At 48.6% G+C, this 23,316-nt stretch overlaps 4 protein-coding genes, 4 long non-coding RNA genes and 1 pseudogene across 11 annotated transcripts; 3 read left to right on the top strand and 6 right to left on the bottom strand.

The window, feature by feature from the left end:
• Positions 1 to 57: 57 nt before the first annotated feature.
• LOC136196019 (neurotrypsin-like) lies at positions 58 to 1,601 on the bottom strand. Its single transcript, XM_065985516.1, has 5 exons — positions 1,510 to 1,601; positions 1,271 to 1,395; positions 910 to 1,221; positions 504 to 818; positions 58 to 198 (listed from the first exon to the last, which is right to left on the bottom strand). Exons 2-5 carry the CDS (start codon positions 1,320 to 1,322, stop codon positions 98 to 100), a joined length of 780 nt encoding a protein of 259 aa, XP_065841588.1. The 5' UTR covers positions 1,323 to 1,395; positions 1,510 to 1,601; the 3' UTR covers positions 58 to 97.
• A 49-nt stretch (positions 1,602 to 1,650) lies between these two features.
• Positions 1,651 to 2,487, bottom strand: LOC136196129 (uncharacterized). The gene is made up of 4 exons (XR_010672108.1): positions 2,342 to 2,487; positions 2,263 to 2,290; positions 1,870 to 2,200; positions 1,651 to 1,810 (listed from the first exon to the last, which is right to left on the bottom strand). It is a non-coding gene; the product is annotated as an uncharacterized lncRNA (long non-coding RNA).
• Positions 2,488 to 2,616: 129 nt separating this feature from the next.
• On the bottom strand, positions 2,617 to 3,082 carry LOC136196136 (uncharacterized). Its single transcript, XR_010672117.1, has 2 exons — positions 3,014 to 3,082; positions 2,617 to 2,964 (listed from the first exon to the last, which is right to left on the bottom strand). It is a non-coding gene; the product is annotated as an uncharacterized lncRNA (long non-coding RNA).
• A 741-nt stretch (positions 3,083 to 3,823) lies between these two features.
• On the top strand, positions 3,824 to 5,148 carry LOC136196118 (uncharacterized). Of its 2 annotated transcripts, XR_010672100.1 has the most exons (4): positions 3,824 to 4,147; positions 4,198 to 4,263; positions 4,319 to 4,393; positions 4,454 to 5,148. It is a non-coding gene; the product is annotated as an uncharacterized lncRNA (long non-coding RNA). The 2 variants fall into 2 exon arrangements; XR_010672093.1 differs by lacking the exon at positions 4,454 to 5,148 and having other exon boundaries at positions 4,319 to 4,426.
• On the bottom strand, positions 4,285 to 6,733 carry LOC136196029 (neurotrypsin-like). 3 transcript variants are annotated; one of them, XM_065985536.1, is made up of 9 exons: positions 6,623 to 6,696; positions 6,526 to 6,570; positions 6,407 to 6,467; positions 6,042 to 6,356; positions 5,679 to 5,984; positions 5,281 to 5,617; positions 5,061 to 5,223; positions 4,765 to 5,010; positions 4,285 to 4,710 (listed from the first exon to the last, which is right to left on the bottom strand). In XM_065985536.1, exons 2-5 carry the CDS (start codon positions 6,538 to 6,540, stop codon positions 5,710 to 5,712), a joined length of 666 nt encoding a protein of 221 aa, XP_065841608.1. In that variant the 5' UTR covers positions 6,541 to 6,570; positions 6,623 to 6,696; the 3' UTR covers positions 4,285 to 4,710; positions 4,765 to 5,010; positions 5,061 to 5,223; positions 5,281 to 5,617; positions 5,679 to 5,709. The 3 variants fall into 3 exon arrangements, with proteins under 3 accessions (XP_065841608.1, XP_065841600.1, XP_065841617.1); XM_065985528.1 differs by having other exon boundaries at positions 4,286 to 5,010; XM_065985545.1 differs by lacking the exon at positions 6,526 to 6,570 and having other exon boundaries at positions 4,286 to 5,010; positions 6,623 to 6,733.
• Positions 6,668 to 9,826, bottom strand: LOC136195954 (scavenger receptor cysteine-rich domain-containing group B protein-like; the record flags this gene model as incomplete). The annotated part of the gene is given in 8 exon segments (XM_065985439.1): positions 6,668 to 7,417; positions 7,477 to 7,854; positions 7,906 to 8,232; positions 8,286 to 8,446; positions 8,448 to 8,988; positions 9,069 to 9,345; positions 9,348 to 9,415; positions 9,481 to 9,826. Coding segments are annotated over 8 exon segments (2,697 nt in total), but the record flags the coding sequence as incomplete, so codon positions are not given.
• A 291-nt stretch (positions 9,827 to 10,117) lies between these two features.
• LOC136196061 (uncharacterized) lies at positions 10,118 to 11,373 on the top strand. The gene is made up of 3 exons (XR_010672062.1): positions 10,118 to 10,274; positions 10,538 to 10,641; positions 10,849 to 11,373. It is a non-coding gene; the product is annotated as an uncharacterized lncRNA (long non-coding RNA).
• Positions 11,374 to 16,962: 5,589 nt separating this feature from the next.
• Positions 16,963 to 18,729, top strand: LOC136199436 (kelch-like protein 20). The gene has a single exon (XM_065989629.1). It carries the CDS (start codon positions 16,963 to 16,965, stop codon positions 18,727 to 18,729), a length of 1,767 nt encoding a protein of 588 aa, XP_065845701.1.
• Positions 18,195 to 23,266, bottom strand: LOC136195936 (uncharacterized; annotated as a pseudogene).
• Positions 23,267 to 23,316: the final 50 nt, after the last annotated feature.

Raw genomic sequence — 23,316 nt, 5'->3', positions numbered from 1 at the left:
TGTTGGTTGTAATCGCTACCACACCTGACCAGAATTCCAACTGGCGGCAGACAATGTCAGCGCTAACTTCGTTCCAATTCTGACTGCAAATGGTTCCTCATCTGCCTTCGTGAAAGACTTCGATCGTTCCAGCGTAAGTGAAGGGTGATCCGGTAAGTCGAAGCGCTGCGGAAGGTGGAAGTATAGCGTCTTCGGTTGCTGAAAATAAACAGAGCAAAAAGTTAAGAAGCCTTTAGGTGAAGGACTGGCCCTTCTGCAACGGTCTTTTAAATGAAATATCAAAGATAGATAGCTCAGAAATTTGCAAAACGCTAAGCTAGGCAGATGCATTTAAAAACCTTATTCTAAACGTTTAAATCTAGGGTTTAGTGGGCCCCAGAAGCTTTTAGAAACCTCCAACTCTTCTACTCAACAAAACACTTTCTCCTATTATTATATAGCGTGAAGGAGCTTGTAGTCACGTTTTACATGCAGTCGTATAGATAGCTAACAGCGGATCTTACAGCAATTGACTCCGACGTCTTGGAAATGATGACAGAAGTGAAACTCCCATCCAAGAAACGAGCATTGGCTCAAGCCTTTCTCCGTACCGTTACATCTGACGTAGTCCATCCAGATTTTCTGCGAAATTGAACCGACTGAAAACTTTTGCGATCGAATTGCGTCGCTGTATCCGAGTTGACGGCAAACGACTCTCGAGTTCAAGAATGTCCACTTGTAGTCACAAACGGTGCCCCATTGGTTTTTGTAGAAAATTTCTACTCTTCCTTCAGAGGCTGACGATCCGTTCACGAGTCGAATTTGCATTGGAGCAGTATCTGCAGTAGTAGAGAAAAAAAGATTTAGTATATAGACGCGTCTTTACATTCTGGTAGACACACACAGATCATCGATAAAAGTATAAATTACCGTTACAGACAACTCCGGCGTCTTCACGGTGCTCGCAGTTCTCGTTTCCCCATCCATTAAATCGGCAAAGTTGCAGAGTTCTTTCCGTTCCATCACAATCCACATCGTCCATCCATATTTTTCCACTGCCTTGGCCAAAATGCGCCTTCTTCACGGCGCTAACAGCATCAGCGAAGCCAAGCTGTCCGCACACGACTTTAGCGTCGTTCACATCCCAGAAGTCGTCGCAGACAGTTCCCCATTCGCCGCTATAATAAACTTCGACTCGCCCCTCGCTAGGTGCAGTACCATTGACGAGTCTTATGTTTGAAGCTGCAAACGTACGATAAGAACCCGCCTACGTGTAAACGTCCCTCTATACCGGATGTCAGATAAGATAAGGATGCCACGATCTGAAGGGTCAGCAGAATCATCGGACCACGTGACGGTTCCAGGAGCGAAATACGGCGACAAATAAAGAAGAATGATAGCGCTGTTTCTCTACGACTGCAAAGAGGCGATAATTGGTTTGCTGATGGCAAACAGGCAATTTATGAGCGATGTTGAAAAGTCGAAATGTCTCTCTTCTTCTCTTCAATGTTTTCTACTTTCGATCTGTACCTTTTCTATTGTCCAAAGTTGTAGAAAACTCGTTCGATTTTAGGACACGCACAGCAGTAGCTCCACCCTACTATTAGCTGTTTGTTGTGTTTAATCAAGTTAGAGGTTCAGAACCCCGGAATAAGGAAAAACTGCGTCACACGATCATGGCATTGCCTGCTAAGCTCCAGCGCTCGTTGTCTACCAGTACGTTCCGAACGAGCGCATATTTGGTCTCAAAAGGGCCTCTCGTACGTACGCTATAGGCGTTTATAGTCGGTCTGAGTGCAGCATTTGTCTCCATAACTTTGCTTGCATCTTCCTAGATCACAGGCGTTAGTCAAAAAGAGCAGGGGCATAGTCATTGGTCTTCTTCCTCACAATCGAGTGATTCGAGTCACTGCTGGTATAATACGTGCACTAGGAAAATTTTTTTAGAACCGTGAACGCACAGTCCCTATTATGATAACTAAAAGTATCGATGGGCACTGCAGTACTCGTCATTCATTTTTATCTTCACCAGAGCTCTTAGGATAGTTGATCGTGAATTGTTTCCTTTAGCCTTTTCATAGTGGGGATTAGAAGTCATAGTGAGTTCGTGAGAGCCCATCTCTCTGTCAGTGTTGCCGTTTCCGCCGCCATAGCAACAGCAACAAAATAGTTCTGTGCACTCCGTTGCGAATCTCTTGTTCCCAGTCGAGTTTCTCCAGCGCTTGCAGCAGACAAATATCAATTGTTATGACCAGTACGTAGCAGTCCAATGACTGCTAATACCTATGGCCACGATGTAGCCAGTAGAATCCTTTGAATCATTACGTTCTGTATATGTATACCGATCACATACGCTTCCAACCTGAGCTCTCCAACGTTTCTTGGTCGGGCGGAGACGTGGACTTCTTGATCTGTTTGAGCTGAACGCCGCGCCTTGTTTTCGAAAAAAAAAGAGGGCAAATGAGTAGTAGTGGATGAAGCATTGCTCGCGTTAAGTCTATTGCTCTCTTCCGTCTTTCTTTTCGGAAAAGAGGCACTTCGTCGCTGTTAATCCGGGTTTGGAGACACCGACGCTGTTTGATAAAATCGAACGCCCTCGCGTTTGCTTCGCGAAACAGCGCTGACGAGCCATAATCATAGAGTTTTACAACAGTTTTATTTGATACAAGAAAGAAAAAAACGCTGCATGAGCTCATTCGCTCGCAAATTCCTTCCAATCGTTCCTTCTTCGATTTGATCGTTTCGTCTTCGTTTTCTTGAGCTTTATCGTCCATATTTCCCCCTAGAAAACATCCCGTCGTTCCTTCGTCGATTTCTTGAGCTCTTTCGTTCGCGTTTTCGCCGAAAAAAAGAAGAAGATTCGTGTCTGTCGTTCCATCTTCGTTTTCTTGAGCCTTCTCGTCCACATTTCGATCTAAAAACAAAAAATACCGCTCTCTGTCGTTCCGTCTTTGATTTCTCGAGCTCCTTCGTCCACATTTCCACCTAGAAAAAGGAAAAAAATTAGTATCTGTCAAAAAATCGCTGTACGTACCATTTTGCTGCGTCCGTATTCGCGCAATCCAGGCTACACCGCGCGGAGGTTCGGACGCTTCGTAGCCCAAGGCAACCACCGCAAAAGCAATGGTCACCCGTTCCAAAAAGTATCGGGCGAGTCGCTACGTCATCGGCCACCCCACCGGTACCCGCCTGGATGAGAGACGGCCCCTAATACCGTAGTCTCCCGGCGCGGTGGTACCAAAAAACCCTTCGGTGCATGTAGAACCGGGGCTACTGGAAGTGGAGAGCGTTCGACCACTGTTTTTAGGAGTCGACAATAAAGACAGTGCATGCCGGAATCGAAGTCTCCTGGGTCGGATTATCTTTGGTCTAATCGCACTGTCGGGTGAGATAAGTGCCGGCAACCAGGCCGCTTGCGACACCCCCTCTGGGCCGTTTCTCACTCGAGCCTAGCGTGAGTCGTGCCCATTAGCGACAATAAGACCGCAGTAATCGCGAATCCCAGTGCGTTGACCGAGGCCGAAGCCCCCCATCGCCCTGCCTACAGGCTCCGGCACGGCGTTATACCGTGGGCCACGCTGAGTCAACTATCCAGACTTGCCTTTTGCCAATGCTCCCGGGTCGATCCGTCAAGGACGAGACGCAGATTGCTCCGCAAATCATCCACCCTCGGCCGCGACTGAAGGAAATTGGGGGCGCGTGCTCCTTATATACTGCGACCCCGCCCATGGCTCTGATTGGCTTGCTGGTTTCCGCTCTTCGTGCTCATTGGCTCTGTGGAAAGAAGGTGTCAAAAGGGAGACCGGTTTCGATTCCGGTCTGACGAAACATTGCATCAGGATTTCGGTTAAAGGCGACAGATATGGCACCTACATCGAGCAAGATGGCGGAGAAAACGTGGCCGCGAGGAAACGAAATCGCTGTTAGGTACGTCTTTTCGTTCTTTTTCGCGGCTCATTTCGTCGTACGAAGATACGGGCGTACGATACACGTGATATCGAACGATCGACGATACGAAGTTCGTTTTCGAGGCCATTCGCGAACGAATTCGAGCGAAACGCGGCGATAAATGCGAAGAGATGCAAGAGCTCAACTTGTCGATCGCTCGTCAATCGAAGGAGAACGTCGAACGGATCACCTAGCGCCTCGAGCGAACTTTCCGAGCTAAGTAAGGCCCTAAACGCTATTTTTTTCTATAAGGCGAACGCAGTTTCTAAGTCTAGAAGCGTTCGAACGTCGCTGTTCGGCGGAAAAGACAGTCTTTTCGAAACGAGAGCAAAATTGGTATGAAACGTGTTGGAATTTATTGTTACGACATGGAGTAACGTTTGCATTTCAGACGAGTCGATTTCAGTGGACAAAACACTTGGGGAAATTTTCGACCGAAAAGAATTTTTAATTAATTAATGAACAAGTACGAAAGAAATCGAATCAGTTCTCACCTTTACCTACTATAAATTGTTTCATCGAGAAGGCCTTGGATTCTCGTCCAAACGCCTGCTCGTTTCCATGGGAATAAGGCAATCAAAGTGGTCATTTGTGTCCTTCAACGAAAATTCGCTTAATTGGAAAAAGAAGGTAAGTGCTCAAGGTAATAAATTTGATTCGAGTATTAATCGCGTGTATGATGTCGCTGGGCACGCTATACTGCTCATTCCGTTTTCTCTTCACCAGAGCTCTTAGGATAGTCGTACACTGCTTCACGTTGAGCAGGAGCACGCGTTCTCTCTTCTAACGTATCGTAGTGTGGTCCTGCTGAACTAGCGTACGGAGATACTCGACTACCTTCTGGTTCTGGATGACGAAGAACGTTGTGCTCGGTCGTCTCCTCAGGGCTGTTTGATCCTGAATCCCTTCCTTTAGTCTTTTCGTAGTGGGGATTAGAAGTCATAGTGAGTTCGTGAGAGTTCATTCTCTTGCTCCCTGTCGAGTTTCTCCAGCGCTTGCAGCAGACAAATATCAAGATAGTAATCGTTATGGCCAGTGATAGTCCAATGACTGCTATGGCGACGATGTAGCCAGTAGAATCATCTGAATCATTAGGTCCTGTATATGTATACCGATTACATAAGCTTCCTAACCTGAACTCTCCAACGTTTCTTGATTGGGCGGAGACGTGGGGACTTGTGGACGTCTGGAGGTCGTAGAAAAAAGTAGAGGCCGTAGAACCTGGAGAATTGGCCAGCGTCGTCTCCGCGCTCGCCGTTACCGGCGGCCGAGTAGTCACCAACAAACGTTCAGGCGCTTATAAAAAAACAGACGTCATAATCTATGTCATCAAATATTTAATTTCCGTCTTACTGCAAACTACTCCAGCAGACTGGCCTTCACTACAACGATTTTCATACCATCCGTCAAAGCGGCAGTCCTCGATGCGCTGCTCAGTCCCAATGCAATCGACATTGTTCATCCACGATGACCGATTTCCGTCGCCGTATAAACTTCCTATGAGGGCTCCCACCGCGTCGACGTGACCGAGTTTGGCGACAGAAAATGCGAGCGTCGGCCAAATCCCAATTTTGATCGCATATCGCCCCCCATCTTCCTTCGTGGAACACTTCGACTGTACCTGCGTAGGAGAATGACGATCCGGTGAGTCGTACGGATGCGGAGGGAGTGGGAAAATCGTCTTCAGTCACTGGAAAGAGAGAGGCTGGTTTAAAAATTAAATTAGGTATTTTTTAATTAGGAGGTCATACAGCACGATACTCCAACGTCTTCAGCGCTCGTTCAATCCTGCACTCCCCAGCCACGAAACGAGCAATTGTATATGCTGTTTTCCGTTCCCTCGAACGCGCAGTCGTCCATCCATATACGCCGTGGCGACGAAGAGGACTGCGTCATATTAGCGTCCTTATACCCGAGTTGACGGCAAACGACTCGCGAATTGAGAAACGTCCATCCGTCTGTGCAAATAGCGCCCCAAGCGTTCTCGTAGAACACTTCTATTGTGCCTTCAGCTGGCGAGGAGCCGTCCACGAGTCTAAGGGGCGGAAGATCAGTACCTGGAGAAAAAAGATGTCTTGTCTTCTTATATAGAGCTGAACTATATTTCATTATACCGTTGGAACAGACGGCTCCTGCGTCTTCGTCGTGACGACAATTTTCCTGTCCCCATCCTTCAAATCGACATTGATCCAACGTCTCTTCTGTTCCAGTGCACTCGACGCCGTCCATCCACGTCGGGTCGCTTCCACCGCCGAACGTGGACTCAATTGTCGCCTTGGTGGCGTAGACGTAGCCGAGTTGCTTGCAAACGACCTGAGCGTCGGATATGTCCCATTTGTCGTCGCAGACGGTTCCCCATTTTCCGTCGTGGAAAATCTCCACTCGACCTTCGGAAGCCACGGCGCCGCCGAAGAGTCGCACGTTGGTCGCTGAAGAGTAATGGGCATAAATTAATTAAACACCACACTTATCCTTGTACCGTAGGTAGTAGATGACGTCAGCAGAAAAAACGCGAGGGACCAAGAGAACATCTGTCGACTCTAAGAACACAGCAAGGCACTGATCAAAATCCTCACTCAACTCTAAACTAGGTCAGACATTATATGAGTCCATTGACGTCACAAGTGGCAACGACACTATAGCCTAAAGTATGAGTAGCCTGTCCTTGGTCCCTCTTTGCGTGTGCTGTCCTTACCTATCCCAGGCCTTCCACTGAGCGAGCGACTGTCGCGTCCGGGAATTGAAATCAAAATTAGATTTGAATAAAGCGCTGATTGTCTCGAGCGCCTTTGCATCATCAACAAAAGAATCTGCACATAGACGTATGCATACGACGAGAATTGTGCGCGTACCTCTACGCAATCGTTTTTTTACGTTCGACTTCACGAGAGTCACATTTCTTTTGGCTTCTTCAAAGCCGTCATCACTTCATACTGAGCCTCGTCATCGTCTCCCTTTTTCACCTGGGGCTTGGGAACGTCGTAACCAAGCCTCTTGGGAAAATCCGCCTGTGACTCTGCATGGGCTCTGATACTTGCATAAACAGGCTCTTTACTGTCGTCGTGCCCACGTGGAACCTCAGCCACGGCGATGACGGTGTCTTTGGGACTAGGAGGCTGAACCGGTGTTTTCGACCAATCACTTGCCACCGCATATCTATCCTCTTCTTCTTCACGTTGAATCCTTGCGCGAGCGTGGTTGCTCGATATGACGTCATAAACGGGTTCATTGGAACCGGCGTTCAATTTCATCGTCATGTAGCCTGGAGTGTCTTGGAGAACATTGTTCTCGTTTGCGAGGACGACGTTGAGCTCAACGGCGTGGGATCGCGGTGAGTAGCGAGCGAGAGTGGTCAAAGAACCCTCCGCCGGATGAGCTTTGGCGTTTTTCCGCTTGCGATACATGAGTATCACGACGAGAATTACAATGAGAATGATGACGCTGACGACTGCTCCAATAGCAACGGGCATCACAGGCATCCCCCCAGAACCTAACGAGATAAAGAAATGTTAGAAATGTTACGTAAGGTAATTGTAGCTGAGCTTTTACTTGGATTCTTTTCAGCAACGGCACTAGTAGGCTGGAGATCGTTTCCCTGTCCTTGAGGTGATGAAGGCGCAGGCTTATTAGTAGTTGGGCCAGTCGTTGAGGCTTCGGATGAGGTGATCTGCTTTGCGGCTGCACTTGTTATTGGCGAATCAGTAGCTTGAAGAACACTCGTTGGAGAATCAGTTGTTGTAGATAGGGAATCAGTAGTCGCGAGGTAATCGGTTGTGGTAGAAGAATCAGTCGTAGATAGGGAATCGGTAGACACAGGACCAGTCGTTAGGGAATCGGTTGTAAGAGGGCCAGTCGTTGAAGAATCAGTCGTTGGAGAAGGAGCAGTGGTCAGCATAACTGTAGTTGGAGAAGCAGTTGTTGCAACGACTATATAGAGAATATCTTCATAAAGGTACGTCAAAATTAGGCTCAACTTACCACACTTAATTCCAACGTCTTCATTGTGGTCGCAATTGTTGATGGTCCAACCGAAGAACGTGCACGCTCCTAGACGACTTTCCGTTCCATCGCACTTTACGTCGTCCATTAGAATTGTTCCCGTGCCCGGACCGTAGAAGGCTTTCTTTCGGAAACTCACAGCGCCTGAATATCCCAGCTGACGGCAGGCAACTTGGGTATTCTCTATAGTCCAACTGTCGTCGCAGACCGTTCCCCAATTACCGCCAAACTGCACTTCAAGTCGACCTTCGTTTGGCGTGGGCCCATTGACAAGTCTTATAGGAGCAGGAGGAGGAGACGGCACATCTGAAATAAATACATAATAATAAAATAAGATGAGTGCTTTTCTTCTATCTTACCACAAACAACGCCTGCATCTTCGCCGTGATTACACGAATGAACTCCCCATTCCGAGAACAGGCAGTCACGCAACTCCGCCTCACTTCCCTGGCACACGAGATGCGACATCCATATCAGCCCGCTACCACGTCCAAAGGACGCTTGCAGTCTCAGAAACGGCACCAGCGGGAAAGCCGAGTTGCCGACACGCAACATCGGCATCGGAAATCGTCCACGAATCGTCGCACACCGTTCCCCATTGCCCGTTACGAAACACTTCAACGCGGCCTTGATGAGCCGCGGAACCGGCACCTGCGAGTCGAATTCGCATCGCTGGAGTGGGAGCGACCGTCGTCACGGGCGCGCTTGTCGTCGGAACGCTACACTCGACGCCAGCTTGCTCGCCGGCGAGACAATCCGACTTGTCCCAGCCGTTAAACGCGCACTCCTCGAGTCGCGTTTCCAAGCCCGTGCAGCGAACGTCGTCCATGGCAAAGCGTCCCTTCAGCGCCGGCGAGTTGAAATGATTGCGTGTTGTCGCTGTCGTCGCGTCGGCGAAACCCAGCTGACGGCACGCGACGCGTGCGTCGTCCAGATCCCAGTCGTCGTCGCAGACGGGTTTGTAGGTGCTGTTGCGTAGTATTTCGACGTTGCCGGAGGTCAGCGACGACGACGCGCCGACGAGTCGGATCGACGAGGCGGGCGGCGCCAACGTTCCGGACACTAAAAAAATAAACAGAGCATTAGTCCACCTCGGAGAAAAAAATATCTAAAATGCGGCAGTTTCATTTCCCCACACTTACTGCAAACGACTCCCGCGTCTTCGCTGTGATCGCAATTCGTCGTTCCCCAGCCGGAGAACGTGCAGTCCTCGATGCGTCGTTCGTTGCCGCGGCACGCGCAATCGTCGATCCATATGCGCACGTTGTCGCCGACGAGCGGCAGGCCGCTTCCGCCGCCGACGCGCACCGCTTCGGCGTCGACGAAGCCGAGCTGGCGACAGACGACGCGCGCGTCGTCGAAATCCCACGAATCGTCACACACCGTTCCCCACGTTCCATTGTGGAGAATCTCGACGCGCGACCTTCGGCCGCCGTCGCGCCGCCGACGAGACGCACGGTCTCGTTCGCGTCGTTCGCGAGGAGACGATCTGAAACCATTCCGCTATTTAGTTGAATCCATCAGTACCATCACCGTATCTAATGTTTTCCATACCACAAACGACCCCCGCCGTTTCGCCCGTGAGACAGTTGTGAACGCCCCAGCCGTCGAACTTGCAATCGCCGATGTTCTTTTCCGCGCCGCCGCACTGGACGTTGTCCATGTGAATCGGTCCGCTGCCCGAACCGTAGGTGCTGTCGCCGTTCGCCGCTATCGCGTCGGCGTAGCCAAGTTGACGGCACACGACTCGCGCGTCGGGAAGCGACCAGAAATCGTCGCATATCGTTCCCCATTGGCCGTTGTGGTACACTTCGACTCGGCCTTCGTTCGCTTTCGTGCCGTCCGCGAGTCGAACGTTTGTTGTTAATGAGAGAGAGGAGGATGTGAATTGATTATGTTGATTCGATCAAGCTGCATTGGCTCTACCTGATGCAAGGATGCCGCCGCTAGGAGGGCGAGGGGAGGAGAGAATTTTTTGCATCTTTGCTGCTCTTGGTGCTGTGTTGAACTGAAGTACGGTGAATTGCTCCATCGACGTAAGTGCGCCGACGTCGCGTGACCTTATTGTGCGGAAGCGGGCCGGGGGTACTCAGGAAAAACGCCCACTTTCAGATCGACACACCAAAAATAAAAAACGGCATTGCAGAGAATTAAGTCGGTACGTTTTTATCTGAGCAAAATTTTTGCCAATTTTTAGTCATCAAGATATCCGGGCAGGCGTTACCAATCCGGGGACGAACTTGCAAAAGCAAGAAGGAACCTGAATCTCCGCCTAGCGAAGCGATCCGGCACCCTTTGACGACGACAACTCTTCAGAAAGATGCGGAAGTCCTTTTTCTACAGGCAAGGTAAGCGTTCGCGCGTTTCAAACTCGTTTTCGCGACGATTTCGCATCCGTCTTCGCCGCTAATCGTTTTTCCCCTTTTATTCCGCGTTCCTCGCTATCCGCACGCATCCAGCCAGTTTCACAGAGAAGTTCTTTTACTCCAACGAAAGCATTGGGGCCTCTTATCGCGATCCTCCGCGTTTTCCGAGCCCCTTTCAGCATGAACCGAACTCTAATCGCGTAAATATGTACGTAGCTTTGCTGAAACGTTTATATTTCTTTCAGGAACCTTTGGCGGGCATGAGGACGACGTTGGGAAGATTGAAGAAGGACGAGTGAAGAAGGACGAGAGGACTTGGGGGAAATTTTCTCCGCCATCATTTCACCAGGTAATGAGAGTCAGACTTTTTTGTAGTGTGGGGCGCTGGGAGATGAATCTTACCACTCTAGAAGCTCTGGTAGATTTAGCTAGTTTGTTAGTTATAGAGTGGCTATTGATAAGCGATGGAGTCATTTTCACGAAAAAAATATTTGGTCTTATTGAAAGTTCTGATATTTAAACAGTACGCTGATACTCTCTCTTCTTTGTTTTATAGACAGGACTGAAGAGGGTGGACGAAGAGGTTGACCGCTGTCCCAACGTCCTCAGCAGGACGGGCGGTCCAATGCGACCCGGGGAATGCAACTTCATTCCATAAGTTGCGTTCCCCTAAAACTGCTTAGAGGCCTCCGTGGCATGAGGCTATAACGTCTAAACTGCCACCCCTCCTGGGCAGGAGCCGGCAAAAAGGCCCACTTGACGGCGCGTATCTCCTGATGGAGCTATCATGTGGTAGTCTCCCCGGGAGAACGGCGCCTAAATCGATATGCCTGCACGCGTTTCAGAGGACCGTGCAGGCAAACATTGCTGTGGGGACTGCAGCTTCTCAGTCTCACGCGCTTCACTTGCGAGTGAAGCAACGGCGCGGAGGGGTCTCCTCGCGCGCGCGCCGCGCGGAGGATCTCTGGTCTGAGGAGTTGCGGACGCGTTGAAATTTTTACGTATGCATATTTTATTTTTTTATAAAGTGCGCGATATTAATTAATTAATTAATTACTCTAATGCAATGAATATTAAAAAATTGTCTTGTTTTCGTCTTCATCTCCGATGCTTCCTTCGCGATTTCGTTTTCACGGCGGGTCTATATGGAGAGAAAAGAATGTTAGTATTTTTATTTCAAGATCGTACACAGGGTGACTTATCTGGAGGGAGGTGGGGGGTCGGCAGAATAGAGTATTAGACCCCCCAGGTGCATCCTTCTGACTCCTGTCCGGCGGCTTGGATTCTCTGGCTTGGATTCTTCTCTTCTTCTCCTCCCCCCACCCCCCCCGGTCCATCATCAATCATGACTCCACATAGAAAAGTCTCCGTTTCTATTGGTATTTCACCAGAACGGTGTCTGGCTTGCCACAAACTGCTGAGCTTTTCACACTTGGACTTTGTTGTAAAGATATTGTTCTTTTGGCTTATTGCTGGGCTTTTTTCTGAGCACAGGTATTGCTTGCTGCTTGAATGCTGGGCTTCCTACTAGACGAGCTTACCGTAAATTGCCTAGGCTATGGGGCTCGTCAATGTTTGATTCGAGTAGAAGCATAGCTATACGTTCCAAACATCCGCGCATACGTTATCGAGAGGTATGAGTTGATGTTGGAGTTGATGGTCAGGTAAAAGTGCACATGTTAGGTAAAAGTACGGATCAGAAATTGATTGGGCAGAAGAATGAGGAGAAGCACGGGAAGAGTCGAGCCGGCGCTAGGGTCGAAGTTATGAGTAAACGCTCTAAAACATCCACCGACACTGTATCCAGAAATACAAAGAGACGTTCGGGGTAATAAATTGATGTTCTTCGTCTCCGCAAAGCACATCGATCCATGCAGACAAACGTCTACTCGTATTTTCTGATTTTCTGGATAAGTATAGGCGAGATGAATAGAACATTCACCCAAACTCGTACCAAAGCGTCGGCCGAACACCGTCTTCCCCTACTTCAACTCACGCCTCTACCGCAATCACTACTGACCCTATACTTCCACCTAAGCATGTACCTGATACCAAAACATCGACCCACAAACAGCTACCCACAGTTCTAGATAAAACATGGGCGGACGGTCGGAAGCATTTAGCCGTACATCTATCTAGTCAAACATTAGCTGACCCATGCCGCAGCCCGGGCGTTCTCTAGGTTCTATTTCCATTTTTTTTGATTCGTCGATCGTTTAGGTCAGTGGGCGTGGGATTACTTTCAATAGGTTTGTATCCTTTTCTGCAGCACTCTTTGGCTTGTCAGATGACGTAACTGGCGTTCAAGTTAGATGACATGGGTAACGTTTCTTTTCACTTAGCTCTTTCTGTAATGGCCTCAGGTCAAAATTGCTGCGTTTTTCTTAACTGACAGAGGTGACGTTTGCTGGCTATGTATCTTTCAGGGGCTCTCTGTGAAGGAGATAATTATGTGGAATTGTTTGTAGGCACTTCTTGACTCTCTCTTTCACATGAGATCTTGAAAAAGATGCTTAGTTTTTTTTCTGGGGCTCTCTATTATTGTAGATTCGGCTTAAAATTGCTGTGCTTTTTCTTGATTGATGAAATGCGCTCCGTAACTTTATCTGCTTTCACTGGAATTAGACGGGCGTTTGAAGAATCGCTTGCGTTGCAGATTTCTGACTGATGCCCCTTCTATTATCATTTTTTGCTTGGAAAGGCACACTTCTTTCTTCAGGCCAGTTGCAATGACCACTTACACTCTTATTACTAAATTTTTCCCCATTTTGACTACAAAAATATAAAAATATATCAAACTACAAAAGAAATTGGTAGGAAATAAAAAGAAACCATTTATACAAATGCAAGGTGCACGTGTACAAACGGGCAATGCAAACGCGGGGACCCACATTTATTACGATGACTACGATTATTAATTACGATGACACAGTGAAGTTGATGACAATTGACGTTGTTGATATCGATAAATTGATGAATTTGAAGAAATGATGATGAAATTGATGATGAAATTGATGAAATTGATGAAATTGATGATATGGGGACGGTTAGCGGGTCGCGAAGGTGTTGCACGAATTAGCAAAAAAGTAGGACCCCTAATGCACACGTTTCGTTCAGTGGACGGCTTCCTATCTCTAGACTATGATTAGTTCTCCTCTAATGCGGTGAGCTTCGCTACCTAGTGTGACGTCACGCGTTCATTCCGAACCACGTGGCCACAACGAGCGGCTTTTCCTCTAACTACAACGGGTGGTACAAAAGAGCCGCTCGCTCGACAAACAACCTAATTCTATAGGGAAAATCTAGAAAGGGTCGATTAGTCGGTTTAGATTTTAGTCCTAACTATCGTGATGCATGGGTGGAATGCGCTCGGAGGCCCGCGGCCTACGGGTTCAGACACACACCCAGACGTACAAGCAATCACAAAAAAATACGCTCGCGTGAGACTAAAAATATTGGAGCTATAAAATCCCGGCTCGCCTCTTCTTCGCTCAACTGAGCTGTTGATCTTGACTTTCACACACTTGGAAATTCTAACCTTTTGTGCGGTCGACTAAACTTTGATTCTAAGGGCCTGAAGATAACGTTGAGGGCCTAAACTTTGATTCTAAGGGGCTGAAGATAAAGTGAAGGGCCTCAACTATGATTCTAAGGGCTTGAAGATAAAGTTGAGGGCCTAAACTTTGATTCTAAGGGTCTGAAGATAAAGTTGAGGGCCTAAACTTTGATTCTAAGGACCTGAAGATAAAGTTGAGGGCCTAAATTTGATTCTAAGGACATGAAGATAAAGTTGAGGGCTTAACTTTGATTCTGAGGGCCTGAAGATAAAGTTGAGGGCCTAAACGATGATTCTAAGGATTTAAATATAAAGTTGAGGGCCTAAACTTAGATTCTAAGGGTCTGCAGATAAAGTTGAGGACCTAAACTTTGATTCTAAGAGACTGAAGATAAAGTTGAGGGCCTAAACTTTGATTCTAAGAGACTGAAGATAAAGTTGAGGGCCTAAACTTTGATTCTAAGGACCTCAAGATAAAGTTGAGGGCTTTATCTTTCGCAAACGAATCTCCACTAATTAATTATGCTAAATTAATTAAATACTAGTACCTTAGATTTTCAGGGACGGTTTCTCTTCAAAGACTCTTTCACCCAGCCCGGTCTTCTTTCTTCAGGCTCACTTCTCCAAGAGCCACTTACACTAGCATTACTATGTTTTCTCACATTTGACTATAAAAATTGATTAAACTACAAAAAAGGCAAAAAGTCTAAACCAAATAATATAATTTAAAATTAGATGCACGTGCACAGGTAATGCACACGCGGGGGGCCCCCGTATCCCTCCCACCCACTACGATGATTATTATTATGATGAAACTGATGAAATTGTTCATATGATGAAATTGATGAATTTGAAGAAATTGATGATGAAATTTGATGATATGGGGACGGTTAGCGGGTCGAAAAGGTGTTGCACGAATTAGCGGAAATGTACTGTAGGACCCTTAATGCACACGTTTCATTTGGACGGCTTTCTATCTCTAGACTACGATTAGCTTTCTAAATGCGCTGAGCTTGCTACCTGGTGTGACGTCACGTGTTCACCGGAACCACGTGGTCACAACGAGCGGCTTTTCCTCTAACTACAACGGGTGCTACACGAGAGCCGCTCGCTCGACAAACACTCTAATCTATAGGGAACAAAAAAATCTAGGAAGGGGTCGATTAATCGGTTTAGATATTAGTCCTGACTATCGTGATGCGTGGAGGGGATGCGCTTGGGGGCCCGCGGCCTACGGGGTTCAGACACACACCCACACGTGCAAACAAAAAAAACGACGCTCGCGTATGACTAATTTGGGGCTACAAATCCCGGCTTGCTTGTGACGTCGATCTTGAGACTTGACTTGAGAATTCGGACGCGTCGATCTGACCTTGAGAATTCCGACGTCACGTGAGCTTTCTCGGTGCTTGAAGTGTGACTAAAGAGACAACCGATTATTAAAAAAATGCTAATACAAAAGTGATTCATTTACCACACACGCTTCCATCGCTCCTCCTTCGTCGTCGGGGCAACCTTCCTCAGCCCAGCCCAGTCTTCTGTCTTCAGGCCCACTTCCCCAAAGGGCCACTTACACTAGGATTACATTTTTTAACTCATTTCGACTACAAAAATATTTAAACTACAAAAAAGGCAAAAAATATAAAAAAATTATTAATATTAGATGCATTGCACGTACACAGGTAATGCATACGCGGGGGCCCCATATCCCTCCCACCCACTACGACGATTATGACGATATTGATGAAATTGATATTGTTGATATTGATGAAATTGTTATTGTAAATATTGATGAAATTGAAATTGAAGAAATTGATGATGATATTGAAATTGATGATATAGGGTCGATTAGGGGGTCGGAAAGGTGTTGCACGTATTAGCAAAGATGTGGGACCCTTAATGGACACGTTTCATGTGGACGGCTTCGATCCTATCGTCTACGTTTAGCCTAAATGCGCCGAGCTTTCTAACCTAGCACGTGCACCGGCACGTGCGTCACGCGAGCGGCAAACCTCTAACTACAAAGGGTCCGCTAAAAAGAGCCGCTCGCGAAAGACGAACGAGACGAACGAGACGAACACGAAAACACGCACGTACAACGAGAACGGAAAACTCGAAAGGGGGGGCCGATTACTGTTTAGAGATTAGCCCTATCTACGCCTATCTATCGTGATGCGTGGGCGGAATGCGCTTGGGGGCCCCGGCCTACGCTCGTGCAAACACACACGCATGCAAACAAAAACGCGTAGAAAAAAAATCGGAGCTACAAAATCCCTGGCCTGCCTGCGCGACGGTCTTCGTTCTCCGCGTCGGTACGACGAATCGATCGAGTTCGCGGCGTTCCCAGCACGCGAACGAGCTAAAGATCGTGAGAAATCGCGAACGGCAGTCGATAGAGACGAGCTACGCTTACCGTTTTGCGCCGACGGCTTCGTGGACGACCCCCGCGCGCTCGATTCTTGCATCGAAGCCTAAAAACATCGATTTCATCGTTCGATCGTCGAAAAGCGAGGGCGATTGATCCGCTTACCGCGTCGCGCGATCGTGGCGGCGTCGTCTCGCCACGTCGTCCGGCCCAATGAGTCCGGACGAGCGCCTTCGTCGTCGGGGTCGTGTGCTCGAATGAGAGTTTCGAGCTCTGCGCGTGAATGCTGTGCGTTCGATCGTCCCAGATCGCTTTCGACCAATGGGATCGCGAGCTGTCGTCCCGTGGCGACGCCTTTGGCATGTGCGAGTGATTCGATTAGCTAATAATAGCCAAATTGAGAATGTTAGCCGTCAACCAATTACAGGGAGCGTCATCGGGATCGCAGACGCTCGCCTGCTGCGATCTGATGTCGCGCGCCGTCGGGAAACGCTACGCGAGCGCGCCTGCACGCTGTACGCGAGCTAATCGTTTTTTCGCGAAAAAATTAGACGTGTAAGTCACGTGAACTAAAAAAGTAGGAGACGTCCCATGGTTACGTCATTGTGACGTCAGATTTATAGCTTGAGACAAAATAAATAACGATATGATTTTCCAAAACGCGTGACGTCATGCGCGGCGGCATACACGTATTACCACATTCAGGTGCTGATTCATTCCAGAGAGAGGCAGTGAAAGAGGCGCAAGTCATGGACTTCGATTATATGACTGATATGGCTGAATTCATAAGGAAACGGAGCAAAACAGACTTCAGGCCGATCGATCGGTCTATACACGGTTGGTGTGTGCTGAACCATCTCGATTCGTTCCTAAAGTCGAAGTATCTCTGCGACGTCGTCATCGTCAGCGGAGACGGAGAACGAATTCCAGCTCACCGTGTCATACTCGCCGCCGCGAGCCCCGTCTTTTCATCGATGTTCGACCGGGACGGCTTTCTAGAGAGTCAGCAAACGGACGTCGCTCTTCCGAACCTCACGGGATCGGCGATCAAAGCGCTAATCGAATACTCGTACAGCGGAAGAGCCGCCATTCCCAAGACGCACGAAGGCGTGCAGGACATCTACGCGGCAGCCAACTATCTCCAGTACAACAAACTGTTAGAAGCTGTCATTGAGTGGCTGACTGACCACGTCGACGTGGCCAACTGCCTAAGCTTGTGCGTCTTCGCCGATCTCTACGACGAAAAAGGGCTGCGTAACCTCGCCGAAGGCGTTGTGGCGAAGAACATTATAAAATTCTTTAGCGACGACGAGTTTCTCGCGCTGCCCGTCCAGCAATTCAGCCGCATTTTGGTTCACAAGAAATTAACCGTCGATTCCAAAAGTCCTTTGCTGCACGTCATTCGAATGTGGGTGAAAAACGACGAAGCGGCTCGTCGCGTGCACGTCGAATCGCTGTTGAAGTTAGTCCGTTTGTCGATGGTCAAATTTAGAGTATTGGCCTACGGTCTCGCCGATCTCGGCGAAGATGATCGAGTCGATCGCGACGGCGTTCTGCTCGTCGCCGGCAGCCCGAGGGAAAATGACGGCAACGCGACGACTAGCGACGTTCTGTTATACGACCCTAGCTCCGACACGTGGCGTAAGTTACCGTCGCTGAAATTGCCGATGGCGCGAACGAGAATCGCGCAGTCGCGCGGAGATATTTACGCGTTCGGCTGTCACGAAGAGGTATCAGGGTGCAGTACTACGTCAGATACTGTACATAGATATAATGCCGAGACGGAATCCTGGGAGAGCATAGCCGTCGAATCGCGCCCGAGAGCCCGACACGAAATAGTCGCTTGCAACGATCTCGTCTACTGCATGAGTATCGGCATAGGAGCGGCGAATATGTGCGAGGTCTATGTACCGGAGAGGGAAAGGTGGGAGCGCGTCGCTTCTTGTCATCAACGACTCACGAGTCACTTCACGATGTCTGCGATAGGGCATCAGATCTTCGTGCTGGGGTTTGACGATACACTGCACAGCTGTACGGCGTATAATTCGTTGGAAGATCGGTGGGTCAATATCATGCTTCTTCATTCGAGTTGTGGGGTCCCCGGGGCCACTGTCAACTGGTGCTACAGCTCGGCGGCGAGGGAACGAATCTATGTCATGAGGGCTCCGCATTGTCCTGCGAGCAAGAGCAAGAACACAGCAATGCGTAAATATACGCAGACTAAAGAAGTACCTGATACCGAGTTTTCTGGCTCCGCTGTGTTCGTTTGGGACAGGCGCACCAATGATATCTCCGTCGGGCATTCCTCTCCGACATCGTCGCATTATGGAATTGCCGGCGATCCCGAAGGCGAGAGGATCTATTTGGTGGGCGATGACCAACTACTGATCTACGACGAACGAGCCGACAAATGGGATTCGCGACAGCTCGGGGCTACGTTCAAGGAAGCGTTCAACGTTTCTAGCGACTACGATTTCGAATGCGCAGTCGTCGACAGAACGTTCTTCCCCAACTAAAAAAAAAAAACATTTTCTGTCTTGTCGTTTGATTTGAACTCGATGTGTGTTTACTGTCTGTCTAACTTGGATGGCGTGACGTAATGATTAAGTAGGTGGCTTCGCAAGTTGAAACGAAATTTGGAGTCTTGAAGCCAGAAACGAAAGAAAGTAATAAAATACGTACCTTAGGTCCTTAGCTAGATTTCATTCCCTCATCCAATCATCCAAGGCCGTAGATTTGGCACTGAATAGCTTGCAACAACTTTTTTCTAAACATTCGTCGCGTCCCGTAGAGAGGTATCGTCATCCGCTGACCGCAAGTCGACGCCATGGGAAGCGACGACGTTCCGCCGCGCACGACGTCTATAGTAATCGCTGAAAAAAAGGTTAATTAATTAAGTCTACCCCAGTAATGATGCAAGGAATTGCGCGCACCTGTTGGGCCGGCAGCAGATACGTCGTGACTGATGTCTCCGGGCGTGGGAAGCGCAGCGCTGCCGGTAGCAAAGTAGAGCAGTTGCTGGCGCTGAGTCACATTCAACTTGGCAACGATGCGCCAAAACCATCTAATAAAAACGAGACAATATTAATATAGGATTTTTTTTTATGAAAACATGCATAACTAGTACTTTTTGAATAGATCAAATGTCTCGTTTGTGCAACCGTGCGCGTTGTTGAACGTTATGACGGACTTCAAGCGTTGAATGCTCACGTTGGACGCGCCACCAGACAAGAGTAGCTGAAAATCCTATAAAATAAAAAATTATTAGCCAAAACGTTAATAATTTTTCTGTATAATATTACCTCAGCTGTCAGACCCTGAAGTTGCTCTGAGTTGATAACGCTCTTGAGTCCATCTCTGAGATTGCTCAGCTCTCCTTTGACACGGTCAACCATGACTGGAACAGCGTAGTGCCTTCAACGTAAATGTACACCACATAATGAAGCTCTAAAGTATTTTACCTAACGTAGTCCTTGACCCTATCAGGAGTGACAGGAATCTTTGATCCGTTGGGAATCAGTTCAACTAATTTTCCAGCTATCGTTGCCTGAAAAAGGAAAATTAGAAGGATTTAATTAATTAATTGACTCTTGTTTGTACCTCAAAGTGAAGACAGTACGTCGATAGAAACTCTTCCTTGCCCATTTTCTTCTCGTCGGCGTCCTCCATCATCTTCCTAAGGCCTTCAAACAATTCGACGTTGTAGAAAGCAAGGTCATGCCAGGCAATATCCCTAAAAAGAAAAATTAGAGCCCATGATAAGGAGTCTGAGACATTACCTTCCAAGGAGATATTTCGCTATGTGACGACTCAGCATGAAGGGAATGGGATGATGAAACCAGAGGCAGTAGCCGAGAAACTTTCCCACGAAATAGAAAATCTTGTTCCGCTTGGGCTACGAAATATTGATTAATTAAATCATTAAAATCCTCTCTCTAACTGTCTAACCCTTTGTTCCTTGTCTCTCGGCGTTTCACGCCAAAACGGGTGCGGCGAGTAAAGCCCCGCCTGCTGCGGCTGTTTGCCCGGCTCAAAAAACAGAGGCGAAGTGCCAGGAGGTACCTACGAAGAAACGAACACAAGACCCATAAAGAAAGAACTGAACTTATACTGCACTCTTTCTCACCGGGGTTTTCTTCTTTAGTTCGTTGGCCACGCTTGCGAAGAAGCCGCGTGTGACGCCCGGTCCGCTGCCCTCTTCGCCGATAAAGCGACAGCGAACGGCAACGTATTTCGTTCGCTTGTCGGTCTCGAGCACTTTGAGCGTGTCCTGGAGAAGGTGATCGCGTCGAATTTCGAACGTGAGAATCTTCGGCGTCGACGTCGACGTCGTGGCGCGCGAGCTCGACGACGAGCCGTGACGAAGAGCCGAAACGTGACGACGAAATCTGAAAAGAAATAAGTAATTAATAAATAAATATATTTTAAAATTTTCGTGTTTGTTTACCTTGCCATTCTACCGGCGAAGCCAGCACGCACCGATAGGAAGTTACTGCGCTCGGCACCGGGTCCGTCAGCGAAAAAGAGTTGGGAGAATAAATCAATCGCGGTTCTCCAACGAGAGCTGACAGCCTCGGCGGACCGCTGGACCATCAAAGGCTTGGGAACAGGAGTACGAAGAGCTTCTTTTCTAGAAGAGTAAAAATCAATTGTCTACTTATGAAAAATTAAATTTAAAATAAATTTAAAAAATGATTTCTCAATTAAAAATTAGATTTTATATTAATACTCTACTTAGAAAAATCAAATCAAAAATTTCAATTAAAAATTTCAATTAAAAATTTGAAATTTTTAATTAAAAATTAGGTTTTTACCTTTGAGCTGCGGCTAACATTCCGGCTTGTCTTGGTGACGTAACCTGACTTCCTCTGTCGAAGACGTTTGACTGCGGTGGAGCGAAGGGTCCCATGAATTGGCTCTGTTCAGTGATGGGAACGTCGAGTGCAACGGGGCTGACGCGACCGTCGAAGAACGCCTCGTTGAGAAGTTGCTCCCGGTCGAAAGCGGAGTCCGAGTGGCCGATGAAGCGAGGTAGGGAAGCGTCGCTTTCGCGTTTATCTGCGTCGGCTGACGTCTTTCTTGAGGCGTAGATTTCCGTCGTTTTATGCCATTTGTTGAGGGTGTACATAAGGGCATCAAGAACATAGACAACATGTTCATAACTAGACAGAAAGTTCAGGTACTCTTTCAATAAACGCATTAGGTATCCTACCTTTCTGCATCGAGGATAGGCATGCAATTCTGCCCTTCGTTCGTGTGCGTTTTGAGTAGCAAATTGAGGTATTCCGGCGGCTTGGCGCCCTTGTGAACAGCCTTGTCTTTGCTGCTTCCAAAGGGGTCGCTGCGACGCGGACGCTCTTCGCGATCGGCACGCAACATCTTGGCATATTTCTAAAGGAACAATAGAGTCAATAACAGAGGTAACGAACTAAAGCGTATACAAGGTCTTACGTGAGCGTCGAACTTGGTTCCGTCAATGAGCTGCGATTCAAAAATATCTAGAATCTGCGCTACCCATTGCCAGCTCTTCTCCAGAACGTTTACGACACGAATGCAGAGAACGTCAACTGCATCAGGGGGAAGTTCCAATTTGACTAGACCCTCCTAGACAGAAAAATAAGCGAGAAACCCCTATCTCCTATATATTATTGCCTCCGAGGGTTCCTTTTCTTGTCCAAGCGGATAGTCGCTCAGTGGTAAGGGAGACGGAAGTTTGTCGCCGGCTGTCGCTTGAAGAACGTCCATGGTTTCTTTTACCATGCGACCGAAGAGACGAGCCAAGTAGCAGACGCCGTAGCGCAGAGAAGGCACGTGAATAGGATTGAGAGCAGGAGTCGGATTCTGAGAAAACTAAAAAGAGAAAAAATTCCAAATAATAAATTATAGATTTTTTAATCTATGCCCTTACCGGATTTCCAGCATTTGGGTTTCGTACCGCGGTTTCATTACCAATCCCTCCGATTCCCCTCGCGTCGACGGCCCACGAAAACGGATGATCGAGCGGCGATATCTCCGTGAACGTATCCTCATCAGGCGGATTATAATAATCCTCAAAATTTCGCTGAGTGCGACGCGACCCCTGCGCCCGTCCGCGTCGCCGCCGCCGCTGCCGTCTTCCCCGCCCCCCATCATCACTATCATCCGAATCGTCTGAATTTGAAGTCGAGCTGAAAAACGATTCGTCCATTGGCTGCTGGTCGTCATCGTTCGTCACCGGATCGGCCCAATAGACTCTCCCCGGCAACGCCGTATCGGCGTCGTCGTCGCTATCATCGCTCTCGTCCCACGAGTACAGCGTTAAGTTATGACAGAGTCGAAGTCCGGAGACGGGTAGATGGCATCGGGAAATCGCGGCGCTCGGCGCGCGGAGACGCACAGCGGAGCGCAGTTGCGTGAAAAACAACCGCGCGTCTATCTCGCCCGGACCGCGCCGTCGGCGCTCGACAGCGAGTCGCATAGCGCCGAACGACGTATTCGTCAACGAAGTGATGGAGTTCGGATGAAGCGCGGCGATCGTCTGCGGCTTGGCGACGCCGAGTCGAACGGGAAGCAGAATCGATTCCGCCGACTCGGCGAGCTCGGAGACGGCGAGAAAACCGAACGTCGCCATGACGACGCGACATCGTTTGAGCGCGCGATCGGCGAGAGAGGGCCCGAGACTCGGGGGAACGTCGGCGGGATCGTAGTTGCCTTCGATCAGCGCTATGTAGCGCGCGAGCGCGCGTACGAACGCGCGACCCACGCGGAACGCTTCGGACTGGTCTAAGCGTTCAATGACGCTGCGATCGTCGCTGTCGTCGCGAGATCGTCGCGTACGATCGTCGTCATGAGTTCGTTCACGAGTTTCTCGTTCGGTTCGGTCATCAATTGGACGACGAACGCGTCCACGCGACGCGAATCCGTTTCTTCCTGGTCACTTCCGGGTTCGTCTAGGTAACCGCGTAACGTCGTCGCGACCATTGGCCACGAGGCGACCATTTGAAATTCGGTTGCTACGGGCAACGGTTCTAAGTCCGTCGCTCCGGTAAAGTCATGGGATAGTTTTAGGGCCATAGCGAAGGGGTTCAGTGCAACGGAAGGGGCCCCAGTGGAAAAGGGAGACG

Source organism: Oscarella lobularis, chromosome 1 (genome assembly GCF_947507565.1).
Source record: "Oscarella lobularis chromosome 1, ooOscLobu1.1, whole genome shotgun sequence".
Lineage (NCBI taxonomy): Eukaryota > Metazoa > Porifera > Homoscleromorpha > Homosclerophorida > Oscarellidae > Oscarella > Oscarella lobularis.
The sequence above is the reverse complement of the archived record's forward strand: the minus strand, read 5'-3'. Positions and strand labels throughout refer to the sequence as shown.

Bases quoted from the DNA above. Each gene is read 5' to 3' on its own strand.
- LOC136196019 (XM_065985516.1), bottom strand. From the start codon at position 1,322: ATGATTCTGCTGACCCTTCAGATCGTGGCATCCTTATCTTATCTGACA. The intron at 1,222-1,270 runs GTATAGAGGGAC...GTACGTTTGCAG, and splicing joins CTTATCTTATCTGACATCCG to CTTCAAACATAAGACTCGTC. The intron at 199-503 runs GTAAGATCCGCT...GTTTATTTTCAG, and splicing joins AGACGTCGGAGTCAATTGCT to CAACCGAAGACGCTATACTT.
- LOC136196029 (XM_065985536.1), bottom strand. The intron at 6,357-6,406 runs GTACAAGGATAA...ATTACTCTTCAG, and splicing joins GACGTCATCTACTACCTACG to CGACCAACGTGCGACTCTTC. The intron at 5,985-6,041 runs GTATAATGAAAT...TTTTTTCTCCAG, and splicing joins AGGAGCCGTCTGTTCCAACG to GTACTGATCTTCCGCCCCTT.
- LOC136199436 (XM_065989629.1), top strand. From the start codon at position 16,963: ATGGACTTCGATTATATGACTGATATGGCTGAATTCATAAGGAAACGG.